At 45.1% G+C, this 12,590-nt stretch overlaps 1 protein-coding gene across 2 annotated transcripts; it reads left to right on the top strand.

The window, feature by feature from the left end:
* The first annotated feature begins 1,416 nt into the window (after positions 1 to 1,416).
* LOC109880412 (zinc finger protein 665) lies at positions 1,417 to 8,645 on the top strand. Of its 2 annotated transcripts, XM_031821735.1 has the most exons (3): positions 1,417 to 1,584; positions 4,707 to 5,280; positions 6,291 to 8,645. In XM_031821735.1, the coding sequence occupies exons 2-3, from the start codon at positions 4,765 to 4,767 to the stop codon at positions 8,295 to 8,297; spliced, it is 2,523 nt and encodes an 840-aa protein (XP_031677595.1). In that variant the 5' UTR covers positions 1,417 to 1,584; positions 4,707 to 4,764; the 3' UTR covers positions 8,298 to 8,645. The 2 variants fall into 2 exon arrangements, with proteins under 2 accessions (XP_031677595.1, XP_031677594.1); XM_031821734.1 differs by lacking the exon at positions 1,417 to 1,584 and having other exon boundaries at positions 3,736 to 5,280.
* Positions 8,646 to 12,590: the final 3,945 nt, after the last annotated feature.

Raw genomic sequence — 12,590 nt, 5'->3', positions numbered from 1 at the left:
TGTCACAGAGTAGAATGCATAACTCGCTCTGTCACAGAGTAGAATGCATAACTCGCTCTGTCACAGAGTAGAATGCATAACTCGCTCTGTCACAGAGTAGAATGCATAACTCGCTCTGTCACAGAGTAGAATGCATAACTCGCTCTGTCACAGAGTAGAATGCATAACTCGCTCTGTCACAGAGTAGAATGCATAACTCGCTCTGTCACAGAGTAGAATGCATAACTCGCTCTGTCACAGAGTAGAATGCATAACTCGCTCTGTCACAGAGTAGAATGCATAACTCATTCTAGTCTTATTTTGAAGGCTTCCTCTGAAGGAAGACGGGTGGAAACCGATGTTCAGTTTGAAACTAATGGTGGGTCGGGTGAAGATGAGAACACAGAGAGTGAGAACGAGTGTGTTACCGTGGGTTACCGTGGGGAATAAGGAAAGGATGGAGTGGCGTTGAAGACGCGATGGTAGTAGAGCCTCTACACCAGTGAATGTTTCTCTGCACCAAGGGACCCTGATATATTTCATGTTAAAAAGGTGGACTGGGCCTCCCGGGTGGCGCAGTGGTTAAGGGCGCTGTACTGCAGCGCCAGCTGTGCCACCAGAGACCCTGGGTTCGCGCCCAGGCTCTGTCGTAACCGGGAGGTCCGTGGGGCGACGCACAACTGGCCTAGCGTCGTCCGGGTTACGGAGGGCTTGGCCGGTAGGGATATCCTTGTCTCATCTCACACCAGCGACTCCTGTGGCGGGCCGGGCGCAGTGCGCGTTCGTCTCTCCCGAGCCCGTACGGGAGTTGTAGCGATGAGACAAGATAGTAGCTACTAAAAACAATTGGACACCACGAAATTGGGGAGAAAAAGGGGGTAAAATAAAAAATAAAAAAGGTGGACTGTATAATTTATTGCAACGGTCATAAACTACATAAACTAATCAGAGACAATTGGCATCATTGTAAGTAAGTGCAACTGAATGCTCTTTGGGACTTAAGAGTCCTGTCGAAGAATGTTCCGCCCTAATACTGGATGTGTTTTTTTAATGGGTCTATTTTTGTATAGTTTTTGTTTCATTGTGCCCCTCTAATGAGGGACTGATTTAGACCTGGGACACTTGGTGTGTGCAATTAATTATCAGGTAGAACAGCAAACCAACAGGCCCCAGACCTCGTAGGCTTAGAGTTGAGTACCCCTGCTATTGCGTATGATGTCGTTTCCTCCACCCTCCCCAAAATTATTTTTATATCTATTTCGTTCACTACCCTGTACAGTAGGTGGCGGCAATAGACATTCAAGTCTATTGGGTAGCCTAGTCGTTAGAGCGTTGGACTAGTAACCGGAAGGTTGCAAGTTCAAATCCCCGAGCTGACAAGGTACAAATCTGTCGTTCTGCCCCTGAACAAGGCAGTTAACCCACTGTTTAAAAAACTCAGAACAAGGCTTCCTTCCCATACCGGAAATGACGGCATCAAACTGCTGCCATCAAAACAGACTGGGTTGAAAGCGAGACTTATCTAAACCCTCTTGGGTCAAAAGGTAAACAAGAGAACACGTCGGAGGGAAACGTCACACAGACGATATGATTAAAAGCATCCAGGTAGATCATAAATGCACATCTAGCCAAATTACAACCGCTTTGTAGCTAGGTCCACATGGATCGCTAGCTTATCTAGCTAGTTAACAGTTGTAACGCATTTGTTCAAACGTTAGCTATATCAGAACGGTTTATATAGACCTGTAAAGGACAAAATCATACGATAAGTGTTTAAGCACGAATATAATGCAGAATGAGAAAAGACGGGCTGCGAGCGTCTCTTTTTCCCCTCGCGTCTACACGGATCAATGCTGGTAAAATGAATGGTTAAATTGCCAGAAAATACTTGTTTGTGTATATAGTGGTTCCATCGAAATGCATGGTACAGTGTAGCTTTGGGACACAACATCGGGGGTCTGTATTGGTTGGACTCCCTGAGCCGGCTACACAAAAGCATATGTGTAATCTCTAGGAACTCTTATTTACCAGACGTAAATTGAAATGTGACCCTCACTATCAAATAAACGTCTGAATCCAAACTTTGTCCGAACCGCACCGTATCTCTGCTCTGTAGACAGTGGTAGGACGTGCGTGGTCTAATGACAACCCGCTGTCTAACTCAACATGGTGCTGTTCTGACAAAAGTTGGATACAGACGTTAATTCGATAGAGAGGGTCACATTTAACTTTACATTCGGTAAATAGTTCCTAGAGATTATACATGCATATGCCTTTGTTGACATAAAACGTTTTTTGTTGTTGTTGCTGAAGCCGGCTATATTGTGGTACCTTATGTTCTGTTGCCAACCACCAGAATGATGCAGCCAATGAGTCCAACCAATACAGAAAGCTAGGTAAAGTGATATTTAATGGAATCAAACGGGTTATCCTCATTAGCTGTGATAACCGTTGATCTCAGGCAGCTGCATAGCAAGATATTTATCCACCAAACCTTTTTTTCTGGTCGATACTTTCTTCGTTCTTGATTAGGAGAGACATTTAAGAGAATGGTGCATGTGTCCAGTTGCAGCGAGAACGATTGAATTCACAAGATGCTCCCGTTATTAAATACACGTCGTGCTCCATGACGTATTCGCTGCCATCTTTTCTGTCTCTGATCTGCTCTCATTGGTCGAGCCAGGTGGGTGTCATTCAAAGTGACGCTTAATTGGTGGATTAGTTAACGAGCCAGGTGGGTGTTCACCAATCAAGCGTACACTGACCTGACTCCGATAAATGAGGGATGAGGAATAGACAAGATGGCTGCGTTTACATTGTTGGATTACTTCTTGGAACAAAATATTAAATTTAATATCTAAGTGTTTTCTAAATTCAAACGTTACCCCAGCAACTGGACACATACGCTTATAAGACAACGGTGCCGCTCCTATGCTGACCAAACAGGACGCGCGCATGTTGATTTTGGTACCCCTACACCAGACACGATCAGGACACGCAGATTGAAATATGAAAACAAACTCTGAACCAATTATATTAATTTGGGGACAGGTCGAAAAGCATTTAAATCATTTATGGCATTTTAGCTAGCTAGCTTGCAGTTGCTAGCTAATTTGTCATATTTAGTTAGCTTGCTGTTTCTAGCTAATTTGTCCTGGGATATAAACATTGGGTTGTTTATTTTACCTGAAATGCACAAGGTCCTCAACTCTGACAATTAATCCACAGACAAAACGGTCAACGGAATTCCTTTCTCCTCCTTCCCTTCCTAAAGGCTCCTCCTTCCTAAAGGCTTCTTCTTCTTTGGACTTTATATGGCGGTTGGCAACCAACTTTACAGCCTAACTACAACCTCCCGGAGTGTGGACCTCAGTTCATCAACCAACTTTACAGCATTACTACAACCAACTTTACAGAATTACTACAACCTCCCAGAGTGTGGACCTCAGTTCATCAACCAACTTTACAGCATTACTACAACCTCCCAGAGTGTGGACCTCAGTTCATCAACCAACTTTACAGCATTACTACAACCAACTTTACAGCATTATTACAACCTCCCGGAGTGTGGACCTCAGTTCATCTTTCAATCAACCACGTGTGTATATGCTCCTAAAAACCAATGAGGACGGGGAGGCAGGTGGTTAGAGCGTTGAGCCAGTAACCTGAAAGGTTGCCGGATCGAATCCCTGAGCTGACAAGGTCAAAAACTGTCCTTCTGCCCCTGAACAAGTCAGTTAACCCACTGTTCCTAGGCCGTCGTTGTAAATAAGAATTTGTTCTTAACTGACTTGCCTATGTAAAATAAAGGTGAAATAGGATTCTCGCGTCTGGTTTGGTCAGCATGTCGTCGAGCAGGAAGAAAGTATCGCCAAGGAAAGGATGATGGAAGAATCTCCTGCTATGAAGCTGCCTGTTGTCAACGGTTATCGCAGCGAATGAGGATAAACCGGTTGATGGAAGAATCATCTGCTGTGAAGCTGCCTGTTGTCAACGGTTATCACAGCTAATGAGGATAAACCGGTTGATGGAAGAATCTCCTGCTGTGAAGCTGCCTGTTGTCAACGGTTATCACAGCTAATGAGGATAAACCGGTTGATGGAAGAATCATCTGCTGTGAAGCTGCCTCTTGTCAACGGTTATCACAGCTAATGAGGATAAACCGGTTGATTCAACTGTTCCTAGGCCCTCATTGTACATAAGAATTTGTTCTTAACTGACTTGCCTAGTTAAATAAAGGTTAAATAAGCTAAGGTTTGTCAGTCAAATAGGCTACATATTTGAAAACAATGAAAGCCTGTGTTGATTTGGATCATAAGAATGACTGGAAGTCTAAGGAAACTGTTAGCGCAATGACGAAGTCTACAGCCTGCCTGTGTTGATATGGATCATAAGAATGACTGGAAGTCTAAGGAAACTGTTAGCGCAATGACGAAGTCTACAGCCTGCCTGTGTTGATATGGATCATAAGAATGACTGGAAGTCTAAGGAAACTGTTGGCGCAATGACGAAGTCTACAGAAACAGCTAACGCTAGTTAGCATTGGCTCGCGAAACTATGTCTCTAACTGATTTCATACTGGACGGCGGAGACTTAAACATGGCCATTTACCTCTGGGGAAGTAAAGAAACTCATTGCCATAATCCTGAACTGTTCCTTTAAATATCAGCTAATAATAACATGAAGTTACAGATGAGTGTTTTGATGTATAAATCCTTTTTTTACAGGTTCTCTAAAGTCCTGCCATTGACTGCATTGTCGTTGTTGCCACACGAGCAGAACAATATGAATCCACTCAGTTCAGAGAAGGAAACGTTGATTGATGAAATTGAACAGAGTTTATTCACGTTAACTGTGGACAATTTACGCTACCTGTGTGAAAGTCATGGCAAAGATGGATCTGAAATTAAAGGGATGAATCATCGCTTATTAAGGCGTAAAGTCATGGAGGAAATGTGGGACAATATGGAGTCAATGAAATCAGAGGAGCAGGGAATGTCTTGGTTAGTCCAACTGAAAGAGGACATCAGGAGGATGCTGGAGGATGCTAGTGGGGCACCAATTAGTCCCAGCCAGTCTGATGATGATGATGATGCTGTAGACTATGACGAAGAATGCGACAAGGAGGACAGCGATTGGTTGCCTAGCAATGGACTGAAGGCGGAACACTTGAGTTCCAGCCGATCCGATGATGACGCTGCAGACTGCGACAAAGACTGGGACGTGGAGGACAAGGTTTGGTTGGCTAGCGATGGGCTGGAGGCAGAGTCAGATCCAGAGAGGCACACTCCAGAGCAGAGAGTAAGAGACACAAGTATTTATTTTTCCAGTCATAAAATGTGTGTTTCAGTCTTTCCTTGATAAATGTCATCCTTGATTCCTTGTCCTCAAATCGGTTTGTTGGTCGCGAAACACACATTCAGATATCCCAGGTGGAGCAAAATACTTGTGTTCCCTAGCTCCAACAGTAATAATATATGAAAAATAATTAAGAAATTAAGAAATATCAGAACGTGCAATGTCAGAGGCAGTCTTTTCCCTTCATCACCCCCAATATGTCAGAAACAACACCCCCAATATGTCAGAAATAACACCTCCAATATGTCAGAAATAACACCCCCAATATGTCAGAAATAACACCTCCAATATGTCAGAAATAACACCTCCAATATGTCAGAAATGACACCCCCAATATGTCAGAAATAACACCCCCCAGTATGTCAGAAACAACACCCCCTGTATGTCAGAAACAACACCCCCAATATGTCAGAAACAACACCCCCAGTATGTCAGAAACAACACCCCCAGTATGTCAGAAATAACACCCCCCAGTATGTCAGAAACAACACCCCCAGTATGTCAGAAATAACACCCCCAGTATGTCAGAAACAACACCCCCAATATGTCAGAAATAACACCCCCAATATGTCAGAAACAACACCCCCAGTATGTCAGAAATAACACCCCCAATATGTCAGAAACAACACCCCCAGTATGTCAGAAACAACACCCCCAATATGTCAGAAACAACACCCCCAATATGTCAGAAACAACACCCCCAATATGTCAGAAATAACACCCCCCAAAAATACTGCAAAGTTGGCTAGTAGCTAGAAACGAGGCAACGGTGTCTGTCGGCGCCATCTTGTCCTCCTTCTATAAATGTATTGGAGGAAAAGATTCCAGGTTTCTCCTCTTGGACTTTATCCTCCAATGTTTTTTTAATCAAGGATGAGCAGAGTCAAGGGAAAGACACGTAGGAGAATGTTTCCCACCCTGATTTGTTCTCTCTCTATTTTTATGATTTCCAGAACAAGCTTCCTACGTCACCCTCCGCCCTCCTGAAGCCCCCAGGTCGTGCCTCTCCCAGTAGCGTATTACTGCTGGGTCTGAAGAGGGTGTCCGTGCGGCTGGTCGACTGCAGGAAGACACCGGGGCAGAGTAGCCATATAATACACAAGACAACACAGACGGGAGAGAAACCCCACAGCTGGTCTAATGCTGAACAACACAAAACCCTCTCAGGAGACAGGCCTGGCTCCCATATCTGTGATCACTGTGGGAAGACTTTTACCACAGCAAGAAGTCTACAACTACACCTACAGTACCTGAAGAGATACAGAGATAACTTGACTGGAGAGAAACCACACGTGTGCTCTACATGCGGAAAGGGATTCAGTGAGGCTGGCAGTCTTAAGAGACACCTGAGAACTCACACTGGGGAGAAACCGTACGTCTGCCATCATTGTGGGAAGGCTTGGAGTGATTCTGGAAACTTAAGGAGACACACGAGAAAAACTCACCCAGGAGAGAAGGTCATTGTGAAGAGCGTCCTTACAGGAGAGAAACCTTACCATTGCTCCTCTGATGACTGTGGGATGAGCTTCGTTACCTCACGCAAACGCAGAGTACACCAGAGAAAGCACACAAGAGAGAAGCTTTTCAGCACGCCTAATGCTAAGCAACGTAAGGAACCTCTCTCAGGAGATGGCTCCCATATCTGTGATCATTGTGGGAAGAGTTTTATCACTGCACGCAGTCTAAAACGACACTTACAGTACCTGAAGAGATACAGAGATAACTTGACTGGAGAGAAACCACACGTGTGCTCTACATGCAGAAAGGGATTCAGTGAGGCTGGCAGTCTTAAGAGACACCTGAGAACTCACACTGGGGAGAAACCGTACATCTGCCATCATTGTGGAAAGAACTACAATGATTCAGGAAACTTGCAGAGACACATCAGGACTCACACAGGTGAGAAACCTTACCACTGCTCGGAATGCGGTAGGAATTTTCGTGAAAAAATAAGCCTTGTACATCACCGGGAAGTTGTTCACACAGACCACCCTCACCGCTGTGGTCACTGTATGAAGAGCTTCGTAAGTGAATCTAAACTGGAATCACACATGCAAACCCGGCATCCGCCAAATGATCCTCTGAAAAAGCCACACGTGTGCTCTGAATGTGGAAGGGGTTTCGGTGAGGCCGGTAGTCTTAAAAGACACGTGAGAATCCATACCGGGGAGAAACCGTACGTCTGCCCTCGTTGCGGTAAGGATTTTACTCAATCTGGACTCTTACAGAGACACATGAGAACGCACACGGGAGAGACACCTTACCACTGCTTGGTGTGCGGGATGAAGTTTCGCCATACAATCTCGCTAAAGCAGCACCACCTGAAGAACCACAAGGGGGAGACACTGGGTCCAGTCCGTATGCACCAAGGCCCTCTTCCATGCCCCCACTGTGGGGAGAAGTTCTCTACCAAGGCTCTTCTAAAGGGTCACATTCAGAAGACTCACAAAAGCAGAGTCCACTGCCCACAGTGCGACAAGACCTTCACCACTAAAGGTAGTTTACTAGTCCACCAGAGGAAGCACACTGGAGAGAGGCCTTACCTTTGCCCTCAGTGTGGGAAGAGTTTCTCCCTGACAGGGAGTTTAAAACTTCATCTCCGGATTCATGCGGGTGAGAAACCTTACTGCTGTACTTACTGTGACAAGAGCTTCACAAGTAAGAGCCACTGCATTCTACACCTGCGAATCCACACTGGAGAGAAACCGTACCAATGCCCTGACTGCGGGAGGAGGTTTCGTGACGGGAATGTCTTGAAAAACCACCGGCGGACCCACACAGGAGAGAAACCGTTCCAGTGCCACGTGTGTGATAAAGCCTTCGCCCAGTGGAGCAGTCTGAAGAAACATCAGGACACACACAGGCTAACACAGCCTGTCTCTGTCCCAAGACTCCCTAATCCCTACCCACCACCCAATCAGCATGTCCCTTATCCCTACCCATCACAGACTCAATGGTAACCTGGTTTATCACCTGTCCAATCCCTTAAAGAGGGATTCCTTACGATACCCAGACAGAAAAATACCATGAGGCAAACTATGTAGCTGATAGACCACAGCATCATTGTATAGTTTTTTTTTTTGGGGGGGGGGGGGGTTTATAGCTTTGCTGAGGTTGGAGGCCTGTGATTTCGATTAGCTAAAGAAACACATGAAGGCCTAGAAGCTTTCCGAGTACAGGGGAAATTCACCAAACATAATCCATAGAATAAAACATGAACACCTTCCTAATATTGAGTTGCACCCCATTTTGCCCTCAGAACATCCTCAGTTTGTCGGGGAATGGACTCTACAAGGTGAAGAAAGCGTTCCACAGGGATGCTGGTCCATGTTGACTCCACAAGGTGTAGAAAGCGTTCCACAGGGATGCTGGTCCATGTTGACTCCACAAGGTGTAGAAAGCATTCCACAGGGATGCTGGTCCATGTTGACTCTACAAGGTGTGGAAAGCGTTCCACAGGGATGCTGGTCCATGTTGACTCCACAAGGTGTAGAAAGCGTTCCACAGGGATGCTGGTCCATGTTGACTCCACAAGGTGTAGAAAGCATTCCACAGGGATGCTGGTCCATGTTGACTCCACAAGGTGTAGAAAGCATTCCACAGGGATGCTGGTCCATGTTGACTCCACAAGGTGTAGAAAGCGTTCCACAGGGATGCTGGTCCATGTTGACTCCACAAGGTGTAGAAAGCATTCCACAGGGATGCTGGTCCATGTTGACTCCACAAGGTGTAGAAAGCGTTCCACAGGGATGCTGGTCCATGTTGACTCCACAAGGTGTAGAAAGCATTCCACAGGGATGCTGGTCCATGTTGACTCCACAAGGTGTAGAAAGCATTCCACAGGGATGCTGGTCCATGTTGACTCTACAAGGTGTGGAAAGCGTTCCACAGGGATGCTGGTCCATGTTGACTCCACAAGGTGTAGAAAGCGTTCCACAGGGATGCTGGTCCATGTTGACTCCACAAGGTGTAGAAAGCATTCCACAGGGATGCTGGTCCATGTTGACTCCACAAGGTGTAGAAAGCATTCCACAGGGATGCTGGTCCATGTTGACTCCACAAGGTGTAGAAAGCGTTCCACAGGGATGCTGGTCCATGTTGACTCCACAAGGTGTAGAAAGCATTCCACAGGGATGCTGGTCCATGTTGACTCCACAAGGTGTAGAAAGCGTTCCACAGGGATGCTGGTCCATGTTGACTCCACAAGGTGTAGAAAGCATTCCACAGGGATGCTGGTCCATGTTGACTCCACAAGGTGTAGAAAGCGTTCCACAGGGATGCTGGTCCATGTTGACTCCACAAGGTGTAGAAAGCATTCCACAGGGATGCTGGTCCATGTTGACTCCACAAGGTGTAGAAAGCATTCCACAGGGATGCTGGTCCATGTTGACTCTACAAGGTGTGGAAAGCGTTCCACAGGGATGCTGGTCCATGTTGACTCCAATGCTTCCCACTGTTGTGTCCAGTTGGCTGAACCCTTCCTTTGGTTGGTGGACCATTCTTGATACACACAGGAAGCTGTTGAGCATGACACACCCAGAAGCGTTGCAGGTCTTGACAATCGGTGTAGCCTGACTCCTTTTCTTCTTGCCCATTCACCAGCTGAATGGCACACATACATACATGTCTCAACGCTTTAAAAAATCCTTCTTTAACCCGTCTCCTCCCCTTCAGCTACACTGATTTAAAGTGGTTTTAACAAGTGACATCAACAATGGATCATAACTTTCACCTGGTCAGTCTGTCATGGATAGAGCAGGTGTTTAATATAACATGTTAAAGAAGCAATAAAACTGGCCTTCTTTAGACTCGTTGAGTATCTGGAGCATCAGCATTTGTGGGTTTGATTACAGGCTCAAAATGGCCAGAAACAAAGAACTTTCTTCTTAGACTCATTCTTGTCTATTCTTGTTCTGAGAAATGAAGGCTATTCCATGCGAAAAATTACCAAGAATCTGAAGATCTCGTACAACGCTGTGTACTACTCCCTTCACAGAACAGCACAAACTGGCCCTAACCAGAATAGAAAGAGGAGTGGGAGGCCCCGGTGCACAACTGAGCAAGAGGACAAGTACATTAGAGTGTCTAGTTTGAGAAACAGACGCATCACAAGTCCTCAACTGGCAGCTTCATTAAACAGTACCCGCAAAACACCAGTCTCAATGTCAACAGTGAAGGGGCGACTCTGGGATGCTGGCCTTCTATGCAGAGTTCCTCTGTCCATTGTCTGTGTTCTTTTGCCCATCTTAATCTTTTATTTGTATCGACCAGTCTGATATATGGCTTTTTCTTTGCAACTCTGCCTAGAAGGCCAGCCAAAAACAAGGACATTTCTAAGTGACCCCAAACTTTTGAACTGTGATGTGTGTATGTGATGTGTGTATGTGTATGTGTGTGTGTGTGTGATGTGTGATGTGTGTGTGTGTGTGTGTGTGTGTGTGTGTGTGTGTGTGTGATGTGTGTGTGATGTGTGTGTGTGATGTGTGTGTGTGTGTGATGTGTATGTGTGTGTGTGTGTGTGTGATGTGTGTATGTGATGTGTGTGTGTGTGTGTGTGTGTGTGTGATGTGTGTATGTGATGTGTGTGTGTGTGTGTGTGTGTGTGATGTGTATGTGTGTGTGTGTGTGTGTGTGTGTGTGATGTGTGTGTGTGTGTGTGTGTGATGTGTGTGTGTGTGTGTGTGTGTGTGTGTGTGTGTGTGTGTGTGTGTGTGTGTGTGTATATACATATAAAAAAATTGGCAAATCCCCCCCCCCCCCCCCCCCCCCAAAAGGCCTGGGTAAGGCCCAAATCTAATAACTTTGTTCAGTTATTTCTCAATGATGCTTTTAGAGATGATTCTCAAACATAGGTAAACAATCCTTCCTCCAAATGACCATTCTATGGATGACATTTAGTTACAACCCCCAAAACCCCACTGGACACACACCGGTTGAATAAACGCTGTTTCTACGTCATTTCAATGACAATTACATTGAACCAACGTGGAAAAGAATTAGAATGGATGTCTGCGTCCAGTCGTTGTTGTTGTTGTTGTCTGTGTTTCATGAGGAATCACTCTATATATCTGGTTACCAACTGATGCAAATAGATTGGGAGGAAGCATTTCCTGAAGTACTGGAACACTGCCTTTGATTCTGTCCAAAATGGCACACTGTACGATAGAGGGCACTAATTATGACCAGAGCCTAATGCCCTACACTCTGTACGATAGAGGGCACTAATGTACGATAGAGGGCACTAATTATGACCAGAGCCTAATGCCCTACACTCTGTACGATAGAGGGCACTAATTATGACCAGAGCCTAATGCCCTACACTCTGTACGATAGAGGGCACTAATTATGACCAGAGCCTAATGCCCTACACTCTGTACGATAGAGGGGACTAATTATGACCAGAGCCTAATGCCCTACACTCTGTACGGTAGAGGGCACTAATTATGACCAGAGCCTAATGCCCTACACTCTGTACGATAGAGGGCACTAATTATGACCAGAGCCTAATGCCCTACACTCTGTATGATAGAGGGGACTAATTATGACCAGAGCCTAATGCCCTACACTCTGTATGATAGAGGGCACTAATTATGATTGAATCGAGACATCCCACTCCCAAATGTTTCCGTTTCAATGGAAGTCAATGAACTAAGTAGTCCAGACTCGCATTTGGTGTCTATTGGGAGAGCCACCCACTTAAATAGACAATGGTTAAACGGCTTGAGTCGTTCATCTTACATTTATCCGCCATCTTTGCCTTGACCAGTTCATTCTTGGCCAGGTCGCAGTTGCAAATGAGAACTTGTTCTCAACTAGCCTACCTGGTTAAATAAAGGTGAAATAAAAAATAAAATAAAAATTCAAAATGACAAATGTGGGTCAAATTGTATGTTGTGGTGTTTGTTTGTTTGTAATTTAAAACATTCTGCTTTATTCAGATACGTGGTTGTGTCCAACTACAGAGCTGTGGAACTGCAGAGGGGCCACGATTCATTAATAAGACCACTAAAGAAATACTAGTTTATTTTTATTTTTAGGGGGGTTAATAACATTTATAAACACCACCAGCGATTTATAATTTAACACATTTTTGTGAGAAATAAAAAAATGTTCCAAACCCAGACTGAAGCTGTTTTCTGTTTAACATTTTTTTAAATGATTATCTAGACAACTCCCTAGCAACCATTAGGCTGTTTTCTGTCTGTACAGTTTTTTTTATGATTATCTAGACAACTCCCTAGCAACCATTAGTC

This window comes from Oncorhynchus kisutch, unplaced genomic scaffold (assembly GCF_002021735.2).
Source record: "Oncorhynchus kisutch isolate 150728-3 unplaced genomic scaffold, Okis_V2 scaffold4011, whole genome shotgun sequence".
Classification (NCBI taxonomy): domain Eukaryota; kingdom Metazoa; phylum Chordata; class Actinopteri; order Salmoniformes; family Salmonidae; genus Oncorhynchus; species Oncorhynchus kisutch.
Note: the sequence above shows the minus strand (reverse complement) of the source record. Positions and strands in the feature narration are given on the sequence as shown.